This window comes from Colossoma macropomum, unplaced genomic scaffold, assembly GCF_904425465.1.
Source record: "Colossoma macropomum unplaced genomic scaffold, Colossoma_macropomum, whole genome shotgun sequence".
NCBI lineage: Eukaryota > Metazoa > Chordata > Actinopteri > Characiformes > Serrasalmidae > Colossoma > Colossoma macropomum.
In genome coordinates this window covers 16025721-16047379 of record NW_023494810.1, presented here as the reverse complement: position 1 = coordinate 16047379, position 21659 = coordinate 16025721, and the positions used below count along the sequence as shown (strand labels likewise).

At 38.3% G+C, this 21659-nt stretch overlaps 2 protein-coding genes across 6 annotated transcripts in view; one reads left to right on the top strand and one right to left on the bottom strand.

Annotated features, from left to right (window-relative positions):
* Positions 1-21659, top strand: part of fbln2 (fibulin 2) — a 390205-nt gene that overhangs the window by 182290 nt on the left and 186256 nt on the right. The gene's annotated exons all lie outside the window — the stretch shown is intronic.
* LOC118799348 (NACHT, LRR and PYD domains-containing protein 12-like) overlaps positions 13031-21659 on the bottom strand; it is a 51758-nt gene continuing 43129 nt past the window's right edge. Inside the window, exons 10-12 of the mRNA XM_036559133.1 lie at positions 14985-15161; positions 14728-14904; positions 13031-14242 (exon numbers count right to left, since the gene is read on the bottom strand). Coding sequence (XP_036415026.1) covers positions 14236-14242; positions 14728-14904; positions 14985-15161 — 361 coding nt within the window. The 3' untranslated portion in view covers positions 13031-14235. The remainder of the gene's footprint in view (positions 14243-14727; positions 14905-14984; positions 15162-21659) is intronic.

Sequence of the window (21659 nt, the reverse complement as noted above, 5' to 3'; positions counted from 1 at the left end):
TGTTAGGAACCTGCTTTTGTTTTAGGTATTTTGTCAGTGCTATTTTTAACTTGGTGTACAAGGCTTTGTCTCATGTGTTGGGAAAGTGCTTTAGTTGGTACTGTACCTGTACACTTTTAACTTTTGTTTTACAAGAGATTGTTTGATTATTTGTACCACCTGGGGTTCCAAACAGGTAAGAGTGCCACATGTGTACATTCACACCATGTAGAAGTCTACTCTGTCTAGTTCCCCAGGTCAGAGAACACCACCACATGTACTTTTGATTTCTGGCCAGGGAGGTGTAGATTAGTTAGCTTACCTACAAAAGGAAACCAAAGCTAAGTACTTTTTATTTCAGAGTAGGTAAGCATGGTTATGTTTTGTTTTGTTCTTTTCTTTGGTGCTGTCCACAGTTTGATTCTTCCAGTGTGGTACTCAACACCATAGCACACCATTTTACTGTGGTTGGTTTTAACAAAAGGCTTCAAAAGCTCTATTGGTTGGTTCCTCAAGCTTTAAACTGATCATCACTATCACAATAGTTAAAAACACAGTCCACAGGTTCTTGACTAGGAAAGCCCCTCTGGTGTCAGAAGATCATCATCAGGGGTGTGATGCCTTGTCTTTAAAAGTCTTTGGCACAGTTGTTCCTGGTTCCGTGCTGGACAGTCATGTAGTTCATGTTTCATGATGTCTCTCTTTCTACAAAGGACAGTACTGCAAAATCTGCATGACTGCTAGGCCACTAGAAAGAGAGAAAAAAGAAAAACAAAATATAACTATCATCTGTATTCAGATATGCAAAGAAGTAACCAAATTAGAAACACAGGGTGGAAAAGACCTACATAGTCAGAAGTAAAAATACTTCAAAACCGTTCACACTTTTGGATGTTGTCTCTAATATTGCACACGGGAGCCAAGGAGCTATATTAAATTGCTAAATACTTAACCAGTGGAAAAATTGAACCATGTTTTACAAGTGAAAAAGCAGCAAAATTAGCTAACGTCTTATCAAAGTAGCAAAACATACTGTAGTAAAGGAAAGGGGTTTTAATCATTTTGATGCTATTGTTATGTAGAATTAATGAACATAAGGACAACAAACAGATGGTGGACATAGTTGTTCTGACCACACCTGATACATAACTAGTCACCATGCTGCCAACCCAAGTTTTCCTGCATGTAACTGTCTGAATAAAATAGTTCTACTCATCTGTTAGTAAGTTCAGTGCACATTTTCTCTTCTCCATGAGCTTTCTGGAAGTCTCATTTGTGCAGTCATTCCCGTCTTGTGTTGGTAAAACATTTCTGGCGAGTTAATGAGATCAGAGCTAACTAGCAGCTATCAGTGTTCAATAAATTACATGAAATCCATCAACAATCAATTTATCTTTTAATCAGAAATTGTCATTCAAAATAATAACTTCCAAAAGCTCATAATTGGAATGGCCTATTAGCTAACTTAAAATGTAACAATATCTACAAATATTCTTTAACTGTGGGTTATTTTTGATAATTGTATATAATTTTGTGTTTCTGGTCTTTAGAACCCCTAAAGTAGTCTCAGCTGCCCCTCAACACCCTATTTACACAGTCCTAGAAATGGCACTCCGTGCAGCACAGAAACTTTAGGTCAATAATTCTGAATGTGACTGAATACCAAACTGTCTAATCATTACCTAAACTATGTGAACTGCTGCCATTTCCTGTCTTTGAATAGAACAAACAATGCTGATTTTTACTCCATAAAGTTAACCGGTGGGGAAAAAAATGAAAAACAAAAATACACAAGCATCATCCTTACCAGCTGAAAATGCAAAGTAAGTTCTTTAAAACATGCTATATGTCATTACTGAACAAGGACAGTGTTACTAGCTGGGTTTCCATCCACATTTTTTGTGCATGTTTTTACGTATTGAATTAAAAAAGGCTTCATGGAAACAGTAAATTGATCATATCACTGATCACGTTTCATAAGCAACTATCAATAGGAATTTGTCAGAGGTGTGTAAAGCAAACTTAACCCATACAAGTGAAAGCATTACTATAACCTTCAAGTTACTTTAATAAAATAATGACTCAACAAGAAGTCTCGTTTAGCCTACAACTTGAACAGTAGGAGCAAAGGTATAAGTATTATTCAATAAGAACTTCCAAAAGCCTTAAAAATATTACTTAAAGCATTTAGCAGTTTGTTAGGTGCTATTTTCTTTTTGATATCCTTTAGGTCCAAAATAAAATGTTAAAGCTTGAAAGTCACAGGTGTTGTAACATATGACCAGTCAGCAGATGCTCGTGGTTAAAAAACACAAATGAAGCTTTACTTGTGGACTCAGGCAAGTATAACGTAGTCAGCAAACAGGCATGGGTGAGTTCCAATATAAACAGCAGTAGAGAAATGGCTACCATAAACCAGGCAAAGTCAGAGTCAGAGAAAACAGAAAGCAGAAGGTCATACACACAATAGATAATAACTGCAAGAACGCTCAGTAGTTTCTCAAAGGAAAGCAATACCTCGCAATGATTCTAGCTATAGCCCATGCTAAAATACTACCTATCTGAGTCATGTGACACAAACACACAGGTGCACTGCATTAGTATTCAGGTGATCTTGATCGGTGATAGGATGATGAGGATCTCTGCGGAGTCATGTGAGCTGGCTGAGGATTCTGGGAAATGGAGTCTGAGTCATTACTGGCCAGCGAAGGAAACAGCTCTGTCTCCTGATTCCCCAGTGTATTCTGGTGATTGTAGTTCGTTGGCTGACTAGCCGAATGCTTGACAGGTGTGAGAAACGTTAAAGCAAAACAAGAGCTGAACCAGCAAAATGAAAACCAGAATTAAGATTTCAATATGAAACGTAAATAGTTTTATTCACATACATAAGCTACTTAATTATCATCTGAATTTACTCAAATTACAAATCTGTACATTAAGTACATGCAGCTAAGTAAATGTATCTAACACTGTTACTGTAACTAAAGCTAACTGACTAAGCTTCGAACAGTTCACTAGATAGCAAAGCTAGTAGCATAGATTCAGGTGATTGACATTCATTAATTATTTATAAATTATTCTCAAAGAGATTTTCCAGCATGAGCAAACAAGATTAATATCGATGTCCTTCATACTCGTTTTTAGGGGAGCCATGTCTGACTTTGTGCTAGGTAGGCTAAAAAACTTGCCTTATTTTCAGCTGGGAGACTTGGAAGCAGCAATAGCAGTATGTATCACAGTACATCAAGTTTAGAGTTCTATCATCATGAAAAATAGCTGCATAGACAGTCAGTACAGAGTTACATTTAAGATAGCTTAACATTAAAGTTGTTCATCTTCAGCAGTCTGTGTTGTGATGTCAGAACATTAAACAGAAACTCCCTCGCAGCACTGTTTGAATTCCTAAGGTGTTAGATAACATGATCACCCTGAACTGCACCACAGACAGTTCACTTAAAATACTGTGTGGGTTTAGAAATTTCTTACATTTAACTGAATGTTGGCAACACTCATAATTATTCTTTCATTTTATGCATTTTTCTAAGTCCAGTGTGTTTTATTGTATTGCACACACTACTAAATTTTATGTAAAGCTAAAACATCTCCAGTAGGAGCTGCTGATTTTGATGAGTGACACTTAAGCCAATCCGGATGCATTGAAATTTCTGTGTATATGCATAGTACAATAGCGTCATCACACTTGATATGTTCTACAGACGGGGAAAAACATGTTAACTGACTTTGTGTAGAAATTTGAAATATACTGCAATAAATACACAGTTCCACAAACCAATGAATCTGATTCTAAGGTCTGCTGTTATTCCATATATAAGTTATGCTAAAGTTATTAGCAAAATAGTACTACGAACAATTATAAATGATGGGAAACAATTTTAAGACAATTCATATGGACTAAAAAGAAAAACTGACCAACAGAGTAATACAGAGGTCTGAACCCCAGCAGCACTCCTAACATACCTGAGCCAGATAATGATCAGCTGTCAAACAATTAATACCAGACTCAGATGTGCTGGTAGCTGGAATAGAGTCAAGCTGTGGACACAGGAAACAGGACACAGATAACTCGATGTGCATATGTCCATGCCGTAATGCCTGAACACTAACATTACTGATATCACACTGCTAACATTACCGATATCTCCTTTCAGAGTTAAATCCGTGATGAGTGAGAGAACTGTCAGATTCACAGCCCGTCGCTTCTTCCTCTGTTTTTTCTCAGTGTTGGTCTTCTTTGTCAGAGATATGAGGAAAATGCATCTGTTAAAAAATCAATTTTAAGACAATAAATTTGAAATTACTTTTGGATCTGCATACACAAGCAGGCTGAATTTAAAAGGGACCTGTTATGCTAATTTCCAATGTTCACAATTTTATTTTTGTGGTCGACTATAATACATTTACATGCTTCAGTGTTGCAGAAACACATTATTTTTCTCATACTGTAAATCTCTACTCACCCTCTGTCTGAAACGCTCTGTTAGAGCTCCTGTGTCTTTAAGCCCCTCCTTCCTGATGAGCCCGGTACGCTCAGATTTGTTAGCTCGCTCACTTGGTTCTGACTGATCCGCCAGTACACGGCCTCCGGCAGATGCGTTGCGTTGTGTGAGGGCGTGCCAAGCTTGCTGGTAGGTGGGCAATAAGGATTGTGTTATGGGATTACATCATCTTGTAACGAAGGAAAAGGGCTGGGGAACTCCAGCCCTCAGGCAGCTGAGAAAAGTGGTTTCTGTGGGAGAGAGTTTCTCCCTCTGGCCTATACTTTCAGCTTTGTATCTTACACACACAAAAAGCTACATAACACAATAAATGAAAGGGAAAGCATTATATATTCTCTTTATAAGTAGAATATAATGTACAGTATACATAATTTTAGTCATCTAAAATCAACTCAGGCATTTAGTACACAAAGAAATGTGACAAGGCTTTAAATAATACCTATGCATGAACTCCAGTGTGGCACCCTGCTCACACGCATAGCTGATGTTCAGACAATGATGTTCAGTGTAATGAAAGAAGCATCAGGATGAGGCCACTTGGGTAAGAGCACAGTTGAGTGTTGAGAATGATATGGACTGCCACCATACTGGATGAGGCCCAAAGAGAGGATGTTCCTTTGGAAGGATTGAAAACAACAAAGTTGATTAGATAATTCACAATTCTATTGTTTTCATCCTCTAACATGCCAAAGTCAACATGCAACAGAAATGATCATTTGCTGTTGAGGCAGGTGTGAGCTTAGTACTGATATCTGTATCTGTTAAAAGCTGTGTTAAAGGAGAATTACACACAAGCACAATTTCATCATTAAGTAAGATGCAAAAAAGTAGTTTGATATGAAATGTTCCACTGTGGAAAAACTTACAGAGTCAGAGCTGTTCACAGTGACAAGAACCAGACGTTTGAAGAGTTCAATGTCTCTAATCTCTCTCACAGAGAATTATTACATGAAATGATTATTAATAAGAGCTGAACTCTATTAGATCATGTTTACCACATGCTTTATGCTATAAATTGTAGCGCTCTGAGACTTGCAGTATTACACATTAAAGCTCCATGAAGAAGTAAATTCATATATATTGATACAGTGTTGGTGATATTGCCATATCGATATTTTGAACACAGCTGTAATGGCAAATAACATACTAATAAATTGAATGAACAAAGCGCAGATATTTGAGTACTGTAACCCAGCTTTACCTAAACATTCTGCTCTTCTGTATTACAATAAATACTTCATGAATTATATTTGTTTGGAATACCCACCAAATCTAAACATCTGTCTGACATTCATATAGTTTTATTTAAAAAATTAAAACTTGAGTCTCACCAGTTGCTCAGCTTCAAATGATTTCCAATGAGAAACATCTAAAACAAAACAGACACATGAGGTAAATGCAGCAAAACAATAACAGCAAAGCATAACGATGAACTTAAACATAAAACAAACTGGTCATTATATATTACTGACTAAAATGTAGCTGAGTAAAATGTAGTTTATTAATCTAAAGCACAAATAATACATTTTAAAAATACTCTAGAAAGTACAAATCCACCAAGACGTTACTGGAGTAAATGTAACTGAGCAAATTAAGATCATTACTACCCTCTCTGAACCACACAGACTGACGGACTGTGTTCAGTCTCATTGTTGTATTGTTCAGTGTGCTGACCCTGCTGCCCTGTGATCAGTCTTAGATTTAATTCTGAGACACCCCTTCATTTGTTCCAGCTACCTCAATGCTTCCACTGACTGATTCTGCTGCACACAAGCACACAGTGTCTCACCTGTCTATACTCCTTATGACCTTATGAGCCTCCATGGCTTCACTGCTGGGATGAGACAGCTGTACAGAGCTGAAGCTGGGCATGAGTATGTTTACAGTGCGCTGCTGGGAGCGGGTGCTTAGCGACATCTGACGGATTAGCCGCTAGCTAGGTTAGCTAGCTACATACGCTAACCTAACACTGGTCTTCACTCGGCAGATCCACCCAGAAATACAGAGAAAACTGTTTACTCCAGCTGACTGTTAGTGAGGCTGCTTATCTCATTCGGTCACTACTCACCTTTTAAAAGCAAATTCTGACCGTTGTAGTCGCCACTCCAGTCGCCATTCCACTCAATCTAGTCAGCTAGTTAGCTAACTATGCAGCTGAAAATCCTCCTTTTGTGGGAGCTGAAAGTGTCACCTGGCAGGCGGCGCTGTCTCAGTAAGGAGTGTAAGAGACTGTTATCGAGGTTTATCGAGGTTTAACACTCGCTAAACAAACTCGATTAAACTGCCCGCGTTAGCGACCTGAGAGACTCGCTCACTGTAAACGGCTGTAACGGTCGCATTTGGCTTTAAAAGGAGGAACGGTGGAGAGCGCTCGCGCTTCAAAACCGAACGTCCAAGCGGTGGAGTCCCGCTCTCCGATTGGTCTCAAACTGCCGCCAGTCATTTGTTTGTCCTCCCATAGATCTTTTTTTCGGGTTCGCGCCTCTCTGTACTGAATGAGCTGTGCGGTTTTGTTTTTGTTTGTGTTTGTTTGTTTGTTTGTTTTTAATCTACACACAGAATAGAAAACTGCAAACTTTTGAAATACATAAGACAGCTGTACAGCATTATTATACAAAGCATTGTTGGAGGCCATGTCTTAATATATTAAAGTCAAAGTATGAAGTTGGACATTTAAACAAAAATCTGTTTATTATGTAATTTTACGTGGTGAAACAATACAGGTCTTTATATTACTACTCAAATACATTTGTTTATTATTGTTCGTGTTTTCCAAATACCTGGAGATAATAATTTTGAGTTATATGTAGTATATTAAAAAGTTTGTTCTCTGTTTCTGTTGGGCCAAATTAAGTCCTAATGGTCTAACTTTGGGCAGCACTGATCTAATTGAGAAAATAAACAGAAGTGTAGATGTTGAAGAGAGTGAACCAAGGGCTTTTCTGCATTAAGTTTTGGTGGTATGTGATCTCTAAAGTACACAGGTTAGCTGTTAAGTACATTTACTTCCTATTAGTTCAAAGTTGTTTTATCTTGGTTCCTAGCTTGTTGTCTCTGGTCACAATTGTACATTTGAAAATAGATCAATGTTGTGTTCAGTGATATAAGGAAACAAGTTAAAACATTTTAAGGTAAGGTAAATGGTTTAAGAATTTATTTTTTCTTTTGCTGTTTTGCTACTATAAACACATTTCTGCAATAATCAAAAAACAAAACATACAAAAAAAAGTACAGCAAGTAAAACCTTAGTGAATGTTCTTTTAGTAATATCACACAAAAACCATGTCATAACAGCAGGCTGTTTCTTGAGGACATACTTGTTATATTCTCATTATATTGTACAGTAGGCAGTGCTGTGGTAATCCTGGTAATCCTCTGTAATGTTCAGTTTGGCAGTATCACAGGAATACCACACTCATACCACAGGACTTTTTATAATGGACCAGTCTTTGGACTCAACTGAACTGTCTTAAGACACAACATCTCTGTGTCTTAAGACAAAGTGATGTCTTAAGTCATGCCCCATCTTCAACACACAAAATAATTACTTCTTTGTCTTAAGACGTTAACTTTCATGTCTCAAGACAAAGACAGTGTCTTCACTCATACGTCTTAAGACGTTCTTGAGACGTCTTGGCATAAGAAAATGTCTAAAGACATCTTATAAATACTGTCAAGACATCTTAAGACACAGTGACAGCTGGGCATGTTATTAACATAGTCATTAATGTCAGAATCAGAATCAGCTTTATTGGCCAGGTTTGCTTACACATACAAGGAATTTGGTTTTGGTTACAGGAGCTCACCATGCACAGTATCAAACATTTACATGTAATAAATAAAAAAAAATAAAATATAGGAATACATCTCACACACACACACACACACACACACACACACACACACACACACACACACAGTCATACCTTACATTGTGCAAAATATGTGACTTAAGTTAAAGTGCTGAGTGCAGCAGCAGTTAAAGTGGACATAGTGGCAAAGAAAGGGATCAATGAGGTAACAGTCCAATAAGTGGGGTAATAAGGCAGGTAAGTAAGATGCTAGAATAAAACACTGGTCTGTGACGGTAGTTTCAGAGGATGGAATGTTGAGTGTGATAATTTATACTAATATATTTAGATGTGCAGTTTAGAAGCTGGAATATTGTTTTTGTGTAATATTAACTGTTTAAGAGGGTGATGATTTGTGTGTAGAAGCTGTAGCCTGGATGTCCTGATCCTCATTTGGCTGAAGCACTGGCCTGAGGGAAGGAGCTGGAACAGGTGGTGGCCAGGGTGTGACGATTTATTTATTATTGTGCATTTATTAAAGGCAGAGTGTATTTCAGTGTGTGCTAAGTTGGTATGCTAATCATGTATTTGAGTACACTGCAGTATAAGTAAGCACAGGAATGGTTTGAAAATACTTGATTGTACAGTATTTGTAAATATAATTATATACTGGATCTACATAAATTGATATACAGTTAATTTTAGAACATTTTTAATGTATTTTCAGAGTTCAGTTTGGCAGCACAGACTAGTATACTTATTTTCACTACTCGAGTATAATTTAACATGACTAGTATATTTAGTATAGATAAAGCATGACTTATATTAGTACATTTAGTAGCTATTTAGTGCAAATTATTGGTTCCAATATAACATGTCTTCAGTATATAACTAAGCACTACTTAAGTATACTTTTTCACAAGGGAAAGTCATGTCAAGTTTTCAGGAAGAGTAAAATCTATTCACATTAAATATGCACAGTCGATTGCAATTTAATGAAGCACATTTTCAACACAAACTTAAACTTTTTCAAGTATACTTTGTTGAAGCACATATTTAACACGTGTTATTTTTGTGAAAGTATAGTTTAAGCATAAAGCACATTCATTGTAAGCATAATTTGATGAAGCACTGTTTTAAAACAAAAATAAATTGTGTTTTTAGGCAAACTTCATTAAAATATATTTTAGTACAACAGTAACACATAATCCAAGGACACACTTTGCAAAAGTATAGTTTTATCATAAAATAAGCACAGTATATATTTATATGAAGTATATATTTAGTACGAAATTAGCACACCCACATGAATTATACTTTTTCAAAGTATTCTAAAATATTGATTCAGTAGTTAAAAATATACTTGGAACATAAAGTTGAAGACTAAAACTATTAGACTTTATATTAAAGCATTTGGCTTTTTCACAAGGGACATTCTACTTATATTAACATCTCAAGACACAATATATATCTGCACACTTGTGGTCTTAACAAGTGCTTGCACACTTGATAAATTTGGAAACACATCACATTAGTGTACACTTTAGCACAAACAAAAACTGCAAGTGTGGACTTTGGGACAGGTCAAAGGTTTCGCTGAGGTTTACGGCAAGTAAGTAAAGCATGTCTTCAACTCATATTTGAATATTTGATACTAATATATTCCTAAAATGTTTTGTGGGCTTCAGGCATGCTTTAAGTAAAGATAGTTTTTAATAGGTGTTTTTAAATGGGGCAGTAATGGTATCTAGCACTGTGAAAACATCTCTATGTATTACATGTATGTATGTATGTATGTATGTATGTATATATAAATAAATTAATGATATTTAAACAAACAGTATGCACAGTCACTTGAAATATTTATGAAAAGTTTTAACTGTAACACTTTATAGTAAGGGTACATGATCAGACAATAGTTAAGGCTAATGAATAATTAATTAGAAAGTAATTATTCATTGATCAGGAAAAAATGAATGTCATAAAAACAATCATAACATTAAATCACTCAGCATTAACTCGGCATGTAACAATATATGAATATAAAGGTAATAGACTTTAATCAACATCTGAATATATTAGGGATAAATGTGTTAATGCATGCATAAAGCAAGTTAATACACATCAGCCTACTGCTAGCAGCTCCACTGATTTTATTCTGTTCATGTAATTTATACTAGTACTTCTGTCATGCTGCAACATCATACTCATACCTATAGAGCTTACACCGATCAGGCATAACATTATGACCACCTCCTTGTTTCTACGCTCATTGTCCATTTTATCAGCTCCACTTACTATATAGGTGCACTTTGTAGTTCTACAATTACAGACTGTAGTCCATCTGTTTCTCTGCATACTTTGTTACCAAAATAGGCTATTTAATTAAGATTTGTATTGTCCTAATATACCACTTTTATTAGATAAATACAATTTATGTTGATATTTTAAAAAATTAATTATATTCAAAACGTTTATTAATAGATACACAGGATTTTGGAAATTCAACTTTTTCTCCTGCTGAAAATTAGTTATTTTTCTTCACCAGTAGATCAGATCAAATCAAATCAAATCAAATCACGTTTGTCACATCACATTACACAGGTGCAAAGGTGAGTGAATATATATATATAAATTTCTAATATATGTTAGAAACATAAATATTAGAGTTAGAAAAATATATTACAGTCTAATGCATATCTTTTCTTATACATAACAATAAAGAAATACACATTAGACTCTAATATATACACAATATACACATTAATATACACTAGTATTGCACTATTTCCAATGTACAGTTTGTACAGTAATAAGTTATGAAATAAAACTATGTACAGCTGTACACATTTCCATATGTGCAATTGGTAAGTCTGAGGTGGATAAATAAATGAGATGCAGGGCACACAGAGAACATAATATTGATAGGAAAATCTTCCATGTTATACAAGATATGGATAGAAGATGTGCAAGATGTCAATCTACATATGTGTAAGTATAGATTTGCTAGATCGAAGGTGCAGTAAGATCAGAGTGAGTCTGTTTGAGGTGTGGATGAGGTGTACATTGTCCATGGAGATCATCATGATGATGACTCAGAGGTGTAGTGACAGGCCTATAGACCGATATACCAGCACTACTGTTCAGCAGCCTGATGGCCCGGAGGAAGAAAAGGCTGGTTCTGGACTTTATGCTTCTGTACCTCCTGCTGCTCGGCAGCTGTGAGAACAGACAGTGGCTTGGGTAGGTGGAGTCCTTCAGAATCCTCCTGGTCTTCCTCAGGCAGCGGCTGTATGTAAATCCAGGAGGTTTGGAAGCTGGACCCTGATGATGTGCTGGGCTGTCCGCACCACCCTCTGCAGAGCTTTCTGCTCGAATGGCAGTGCAGTTTCCATACCAGGTGGTGATGGAGCTGTTAGAATGCTCTCCACAGTACATGTGTAAAATGTTCTGAGGACACAGGGGTTCATGCCAAACCTCCTCAACCACCTGAGGTAGAAGATGTGCTGTTGTGCCTTCTTTACCACCCATGTGGTGTGTTTGCTCCATGTCAGTTCCTCTGAGATGTGAACACCAAGGAACTTGAAGCTGCTGACCCTCTACAGTGGCTCCATTGATGGTGATGAGGGGTGTGCACTTTCTCTTGCTTCCTGAAGTCCACTATGAGCTCCTTGGTCTTGTTGACATTGAGAGAGAGGTTGTTCTCCTGGTACCAGTGTGTCAGGAAGCTGACCCCTCTGTAGGCCTCCTCGTTGTCATTGGGGGTCAGGCCTACAGTCGTGGTGTCCTCTGCAAATTTGATGACATTGGTGCTATGTCTGGCTTAACAGTCGTGGGTGTACAGAGAATACAAGAGAGAGCTGAGCACACAGCCCTGAGGAGCTCCAGTGTTAAGGGTCAGTGAGGAGGAGGTGATGTTGCCCATCCTTACCACCTGGTGTCAGCCCACCAGGAAGTTCAGGATCCAGCTACACAGAGAACTGTTCAGACCCAGATCCTGAAGCTTAATATCCAGCCTTGAGGGCATGATGGTGTTGAATGCTGAGCTGTAGTCCAAAAACAGCATTCTCACATACGTGTTCTTTTTGGCCAGATGGGAGAGGGCAGTGTGTAGAGTCAAGGCTATCATCAGTGGATCTGTTCTGTCTGTAAGCAAACGGCAGTGGGTCCAGAGTGGCTGGTAGTGAGGAGTGATGTGATGGTCCAAGCAACCAGGCACCAGTCATTTAGAGTATTAAGTCTCAGTTCAAGTCCTGAGCCAGTGAAGGCAAGTCTCAAGTCGAGTGCCAAGTTAATAGTCCTAATCTTCCTAAACAAGTCAGTATGCATTATTGAGCTAATTTAAGGCCATAACACTGAATAATAGTAACAGTCCTATAAACTTTTAATGACAGCACATTAGTAGTGTATGGCTGTATATTATTTATTTATTTATTTATTTACTCCTCCAACTAAAACGCAAATCCCATGGTACACAGATTACCATGACGGGCATGCACAAGGAGTATACACAAGGAGTAGTGCAACAACACATGAAAATAATTTAAAAGTACTACTGAGCTTAATTTAAAACTTTACAACTGCTAGTTTGAATTAAATTTAGACAATGTCAGAAACCAAAATGACTGAGCTGAACAAAGTTTACAGAAAAGACAGCAAAATGATGGTGAATGTCTGAAGCTGAAGCACCTCACTGCTGCATTTAAGGTGGAACAACAAATTCCAATATGAAAGGGCAAATAAGTCAACTTCAGCCTGGTGGTGAATGTTGTGCTTGTTTTACCTACTGAAGCTGTTAAAATCGGTCGAACAGAGAGAGCTGTTACTTTAGTTTTGCTACTATGAGGAAAATGGTCAGTTTGCCTGGTGAGTTCCTCCAGAGTTTAAGCACTGAGTGAGGGCACATTGATGCTTTTGTTTCCAGCTTATGGAGGCAAACTTGAACTCTAATGCTTCTCTTGTTGTCCAAAATAAAATAAACCGAGCATAAACACAGTAACAGACATCTGACGACGTTGCTGTACATCAAATTTCTGGCAGGAAAGGAATCCATTCACAGAAGTAACTGACTGTGTAGAGTCCTGTTTGCAGTCAGATGCCTCTCCACGTTTTTTCCACTTTTAGGTCTTGAGTCTTTCCAAGTCATGAGCCCCAAGTCTGGGTCAAAGTCAAAATCATTGGTGTTTGAATCAAAGTGGAGTCGCAAGTCTTTCTCGGTTTTGTCGAGTCTCAAGTCATCAAAGTTGTGACTCAAGTAGGACTTGAGTCCAAGTCATATGACTCAAGTCCACACCTCTGGTTACCACTTTCTCTTAGGATTAACAAGCATTATACATCTTTTCATAAAGAAACAATCAATGCTTACTTTATAATGAATTGAGGCATGTTCTGCACATTGTCCTTACTCTGACACACCTCAGTCAGGACATAAAGATGGGGAATCCCTGAATTAAGAATTCTTATGTTTCTAGGAGGAAAGCACTAAACTGTCTATCAATTAACTAATTATCAACTATTTTATTTGAGTATAGTGGTAAGTGTAGGATAAAACATTCTCTCATGAGACACTCTGTCAACTTAGGAGTTAAAAGGAGTCACTATTTTAACAAGGATGAGTTCATGTTGAAGTGTGTTGATCATGTTGTTACCATGACATCTGGTGCTCCTCCCTCCTGTACACCATTTCATCACTAATGTTGGGTCATCCACTAACATGAGCAGTTCAACATGTGACAGATCACTGAAGGTGCAGTCACTGGTGTACAGGAAGTGATGTCATGGGAAGATCACACAGTCCTGTGCTGCAGCTGTGTTTACAGATTTGACCAATAAGAATCAAAACACACAAAGTACCATGTAGAACCATATACTGAGTGTGTGTGTTGTACTAAGACTTCATCCTCTCCTCATAACCCTCTGTGTGTGAGAGCAGATCAGCTGGATGGTGTTCAGATGCTGTAAGACAGAGAAGAGGAGAAAATCATCAGACATGAACTCACACTGATAGGTCATTAACACAAACCTATCTAGGACCTGTCCGGTCATGTCAGGGACTTCTCTGAAAAAAAAAAAAAACAGGATTTAAATTGTAGTTTTAACTACAATTTACTTCATAGAGCATGCAAAATGTTTAAAGTTTGCACCATCAGGTTCTAAATTCTATTTTAAAAATTCAGTTTATCTGTGTACACAATGACTAGCTGAGGTAAAATATTAACTGGGTATAAAGCAACACTTAAAATGATGTTTCAATTTAAATGAACTAGTTTCATGTTAGTTCTATTTGTATAATAGTATTTGTTCACTTATCTTTAGATTCTTCATACTCAACACATTGTTTCTCTCTCTCTCTCTCTCTCTCTCTCTTTGTGTGTGTGTGTGTGTGTGTGTGTGTGTGTGTGTGTGTGTGTGTCTATAGAGACATTTAATCAGTAACTCACTGTATTTTCTTCAGTTTACATTGTGGATCCTCCAGTAGGTCAGAGAGCAACTTCACTCCTGACTCTCCTGGTTTATTGTAGTTCAGGTTCAACTCTCTTAGGAGAGAGGAGGGGTTTGATTTTAGAGCGGAAGCCAGAGCAGCACAGCCTTCATCTGTAATACTGCAGTCATTCAGCCTGCAGAGAGGAGAAAAACTCATTATTCTGATAGATCAACATACACACACTCACACAGAGCAATAAGCTGATGATCTTACTCCAGTTTTTCCAGTTTACAGTGTGGATTCTTCAGTCCAGCAGAGAGCAGCTCCACTCCTGAATCCTGCAGCAGTTTATTGTTACTCAGGTCCAGCTCTTTTAGACTTGAGGAGTTTGAGCTGAGAGCTGAGGACAGAGATGCACAGCTTTTCTCTGTGAGATTACAGTCATACAGCCTGGGAGAGAAATAATGATACATCAGAACACTGACATCACACACACATGCACCTGTGTGTGTGTGTGTGTGTGTGTATGTATATATGTGTGTATATGTATGTGTGTGTGTGTGTGTATGTATATATATATATATATATATGTGTGGTGTGTGTGTGTATATATATATATGTGTGTATATATATATATATGTGTGTATATATATATATATATATATATATACACACATTGTTATGACCCTATATTGACTACAGAACAGAGGGGAAATGCCCAAAGCCACCACCAGTGGGACCGCCTATAAAAGGGAGACGTCCAGGAGGAAGTGCGGTGCTTTGCTTCTGCCATGGTTTCCGTTGCTTCTGCTATAGAGCTGTGCTGGTGTGAAAGCCTGAATGTTGGTTTATGGCTTATTGGCGCTTTGTTGTTTGAGATTTTCATAAAAATTTCCCTTTCCTCCCCTAATGTTCCATAACTCTGCATAAAGCCTTGGTACAGAGGTCTCTTTTTTATGTTGTGGCCCCACCTAGACCAAGTCATAACACACATACACATACATACATGTGAAACAGAAAAAATAACACTTTATTTAAGTAAAATTATTATTTTAGTAGAATTTGCCAAAATTAGTTCTAAAAGAGAATACAATTGAACATATGTTTCTATGGATGCACAGCGACACATGCTGGTCAGAGAGAGTACTGCATATATAAAAAGCAGCCTCCTACTATATTCGGCTCAGTCCGGTTTTGCCACTGAAGAGAGATGCTATTAGAGTGGAGAAGCACGATACTGACTAGCTGCTGTTTTTTCTTCTGATTATACTCAAACAGGTATGCATATTGTATTTTCCTTGCGTAATATTCCACATGTATTGTGCTCCCTTTTGTGTTTTTTGCTATTTTATTGTATTACCATATAAGCTGAGCTGTTTAATACTGAAAAGTTGAGTCTACGCTGTAATGATTCATGTTGTAATTGCTGCAAGTTCAGTCCATTTTTTGCCACTGAAAAGATACGCTGTTAGAGTGGAGAAGTACAGTACTGACTAGCTGCTGCTTTTCCTCTGATTATACTCAAACAGGCTCAAGCATGTGTGACTCCAGTAAAAGCTCAGAACCAACTTCTTGTTGCAGCTTTATTGATGGACCACGACAGCGGGGTTACAATGGTGCCGTGACTCCTCCTTTCACCCTCATCATTACAGATGGTTCTGCTGTGAGTTACTTCTGGACCTATGATGTCGCAGGGGAGTAGAATTGTACTTCAAGTAATCCACTCAAATTTGCATTAACCAGGACGGAGTAAACCATTTTTTAGTTTTTTCATTTTTTGCTGAATTACCACCATTTCAGACTGGTTCATCACATTTTATGGACCACTTTTATTTTGTGCTTGGAATTTTGCTTATATAATTTGAAATTTTGCTTTCTTTTGCTTTGCTTTTGTTGATATTATTTATTTTATAATTCTCAAATATATTTATTTTATTATTTTTATTTACAGTAAATAACTTTCTGAATGTTTGTTTCATCTAAATCTTTAGATTATTTTGGAAACTTGCAATAGAGTATTGTCAAGATAGCCCTAATTTGGTTGGGGGAAAAACCAAGGGTGCAGTACACTTTGCCGATACAGGGGAATGTTTACAACACTCAGTTGTTATTGACATGACAGACACACATACACAGACACATACAGTACTTCTCTATGCTTAAGCCTACCCTAAATGCTAGAGATTCTGATAATGCAGTCAGGGAGTTAGGAGCAATGGTTGAAGAACTGGGTAAACATATTGGTGACATTGTCACTGCCAGACTTTTATCTTCTAGAAAGTTTGAGTAATTTATGGCATTTTGAAACAGTACTTAGTACATTGTCATACACTAGCATGCCACGTGCCAATTTTTACAAGACACTACTAAAACACAATGAGTGTCCCATAGATTATTGGGTTCATGTTAATAAAGCTATGGACATTGCTGATGAGTGCCTTATGCAGATGAAGGCAAACACATGGAAGACATTGGTATGAAGGTAGCAATGATGTTTATTTGCAACTGCCCTGGCCTTGTTTGTGTTCAAGACCAAGCCCATTTGGAAGTGGACTGCTAAGGAGGTACAGGAATGGATTGATAAGTTCCAGAAAGAGAAAAAAAGGCAGATGATTTCTGCTACTAAGACGCCTACTGATGTGAAACAAAACAATGTAGCTGTTTGTGATTATAATGAGTGTGCAGATGATTAAACTATGGAACTAATGACACTCAAGCAGAAGTCAGTGTAGTCCCGCAAGCCATCAGCTCCAGATCCACCTACTCATTCCGGTCTCGATCGCATGGCTGACATGCTGTCCAAGGTTTTGGATGTTCTAACTACTAGGCAGCAGTGTCTTTGCCAATCTCACCATAACACATCCAGCAATGCCCCCCAACAAATTCAAGTCTGTCGCATTTGCAAAGATCACTTGCATACTACATTTTCACACTGTAGAGCTGAACACTTGTGCGCCAGGTCCCACCAAACAGAACTGCCTAGCAGCTACAGCACACAGTCTATTCCCATGTCTACCAGGGAATCTACCTCACTCTAGGTAAATGAGTCAGCCTACATTAGGAGAAGGGAAATGTAGGCTTTAGTCACAATACACTCATGGCAGTCCCTGATCATGAGTCTGCGTATTCTGCTTTTTGTGACAGTTCTCCTGAAACTTCTAAGATAGTTGTACAGAACACACATGTTAACAGCTCAGACAGCATCTTTTATACTCCTGTAGTTATCAGTGGTCAATTCACAGTGGGTGCTATGCTGTACACTGTCAGACTCCATTATGCAGTTACCTTGTCTCCTGGTCACGAGCATGAGGTGTGGGGTAACCTGCCTGAGAAGAATTGTGGGCTCCAAGTAGGGCTGGGCGATATTGCAAAAAAGTGAAATATCTATTATTTTCAAATTTATTAACGGTTCTCGATTCCGATTTGGCTCTTGCATAAAGCCATTGAAAAAAGATTTCATTTTGGCACTTTAATTTAAAAGACTGCAGAAGTGCAAAAATATTAACATTACCACCTATAATTATTAAATTGTGCAAATAGTGGTTACTTTTAAATATCCTTTCAAAGGACTCAAACTGTGCAAGCACAACAAAATTTGTGACAAAAAACAATCATTACAACATAAAAGAACCATCTTAGAGATATTCTTTTAAGAATAGCAAGAAAGCAACTCTCTGTGCAAGCATAATCTCCACACATTAAGGAAAGTCCAAAACCACATGTTCTTTACAGGTTTCTTGAAAGGAACACAAGCCTATCTACTGTTTCAGGCTTGAGAGATGCCCTCTGACAGGTAACAATGTTTCCAGCTGCACTCAAAACTTGCTCAGAAGCGACACTTGTTGCAGGTATACAGAGGTATTTCTTTGCAAGGTTGCTTAGATTGGGGAAGTTTGTTTCATGCAGTTTCCACCAATGAAGTGGGTCTGTATCAGGATCTATGCCAGAGTCAGCTCAGCTTTGATTTTGTCCTCTTGTGACTGGGAGGTGGATGGAGGTGGCACAGTTTTCTTCAAAAAGCTGGCTAATGATTTCTTCCTCTTAGGCACAACTTCACGTTCATCTTGTTGACTGCAAGTTTGCTTGCTTGCTGGTTGCATCTGAACAGTTGTGTCAAGCTGATCTGTGTTTTTCTCTGCTAGCAGAGACATCAACTCTGTAATGGCTCGCTCTTTGATTCCTTCCAGCTTCTCTTGCTTTATGTAAGATGTTTGAAACCGGGGATCCATGAGGGAAGCAATAGACAAGAGTTTATCTGTGGCAGGGTCACTATATTTACTGTTGAGGTACAGAAGTGTGGAGCTTTTGATTTATTTGGTGAGCTCAGTCTCATCCTCCTTTGACTGTAGAATGCAGCTAAACAGTTTGACTGTTAAACAGATGAAGCACTTGTTTGAGGTAGGAGACACTCACATACTCCTCACCCAACAGTGCATCAGTGAACTCCTGTAGTGGACTTACAACAGCTCAAAACAGAAAATGACGCAGCTAATGTTAGCTGTCTTTTAGCGGAGGCTTTGGGGTCGGAAGGCCGCTTGCATTTTCATCGCATTGTTTCATGCATTGCTCCCATTCCACTGGGTGTTTGTGTCGTAAGTGCTGGAACAGATTTGTTGTACTGCTACATTTGGTTGCAACTGTCTTTCGACACAACTTACACTTTATGTGAATTTGTTCAACATCTGACTTCAAATCCGTACTTTTCAGTTCCATACCACTGAACTGATGTTTCCACCTTTCTTTGGTACGAGCTCACTCCTCTGCGAAGCACTGCCAGCCTCCATCTTGGAGTGTTTTTGTGTTTTTTTTTTTGTTTTTTTTTCTATCGAGCGTGGATGAGGTCAGCGCACAGACCTGTGAGAGTCTGCGTTTTTTTTTTTAAGATGCGTTTTTGTACGTCTTGAAAATCTGAATAGTTTTGTTGGTATTTTAATTAAAGTATAAGCAATGTAAATTTGTACAGTCTCATTTGTAACATTCTAACATCGTGTGAAAACATTAAATCGAATTAACCAAATTAATCATGAAAATCGTCCAGCACTAGATCCAAGGCAGCACTGTTATGGTGGAGCTGATGAGCAGTCGTTCTGCCCCACAGAACATTTTAGTTGGTAGGGTTGTCACTCCACTCTGGGGTGATGGCTGGGTGCCACTGAAAATGATCAATCCAAGTGACAAACCTGTGACTCTCAGACGAAATGCCAAAATAGCGGACGTCTACCAGTGTTTGGCACTTGAAGACTTTTTTTTTTACAGATAAGAACTTATCTGTGGTATCTTCTGGTAGCCAAAGCATTGTCAGCACACAAAATGACATCAGTTTGTTGTACAAGGAGCTAAAAGAGCATGGATTGGAAAACATTGATCTTGACTCATGTGACGTCTCAAAGCAGTGCAAACTGGTTATTTGCAAGCTTGTGATTTGCTACAAGAATATCTTTTCCAGACAAGCCCTTGACTGTGGTGAGATTAAGAACCCTTCAGGTTGTCATATAGATGTGTCCCACCAGCCTATTATCAGAAGTTGCATGTGGCATGAAATGACATGGAGGAGAGAGCAATTATTCGGAAATTAACTAGCGAGTTTACGTCTCTTGTTTTGTGCTGGAAAAAGATTGGCAACCTCCGCATTTACTTTTCATTGCTTGAATTCCTGAATGGTGAAAGATGCCTACCCCCAGCCACACCAGGAGGACTGCTGTGCTGCTTTGGGTGGGAATTGATTTTTTTAGTACTATGGATCTGACCTCAGGATTTTATAATGTTCCATTGCATGAGGCAGATAAAAATATACAGCTTTCACTTCCAGTTGGTCTATGAGTATAAGAGACTCCCTCAAGGGTTATGCAACTCACCAACTAGTTTTATGAGGATACATTTTTGGGGACCAAAATTTTTTTATCCCTGTTTTATCTTGATAGTTTTGCCCTGACTGAAACAATGGCCCTAGAGAGGCTTGAATTGAATTGTCTTCCAGAGATTGAAGACAAACAACCTGAAACAATACCTCAGTGCAATTTCTTGGGCATATCATCAGTGGAAAGGGAATATCCACAGACCCATCTAAAGTTAGTGCTATAGTTGAAATTTCATCTAACGACTTGATGTGCCCAGATGGTGTTACACCTTCTGTAAAGAAAATGCAGTCTTTTTTTAGGACTTATGTTGTACCAGAAGTTCATTGAGAACAGCACTGTAATAGCAAAGTCACTATTTAAGCTTATTTTTAGTTGCAAAGAGGGGCAGGAGGAACAAGCTAAGCATTACCACTTCCCAAAGGAAACTCACTGCTGTGAATTGGACTCCTGCTTGTGAGAGAGCTCTAGAAAATCTCAAGGATGCTTTGCTCGCTCATGTTATACTGGCACACCCAGATTTTAGTCAGCCCTTTACTTTATCGACTGACGCTTCCTCTGATGGGCCTGATGCAGTCTTTTCTCAGGTTGTTCCTGGAGAAGAGAGGGCTCGGCCTATTGCCTCCACCAGTAAGTCACTCAACAGAGCTCAGAGCAGATACCCTGCACATTGCCTCAAGTTCCTGGCCTTAAAGTGGGCCATTTGTGACAAGTTCAGCCACTGGTTTAAAGGATATACCTTTACAGTTTGGATGGACAATAACTCACTGACACACATTCTGACTAAGCCATGGTCAGATGCGTGCGAACAGAGATGGGTCACTATACTTGCTGCATTTGTATTCAACATTAAGTATGTGTCTGGTCCTAAAAATATTATGGCTGATGCCTTGAGTCGAGTGTCATTCGCCGAGAATAGAAGCAGCCATCGACTCATTCGTGAGCCATACAAAGACCTACTGAATGAGTCAGTGAGAATATCCAATGCTTCTGTCCAAGACTTGTTCAGGTCATCTGCTGCAAGCCATTATGTGCAGTTTTTCTCAAAACAACAGAAAGTTGTGAGTGTTGTGAGTCAGCAAAAGGCTGCAAG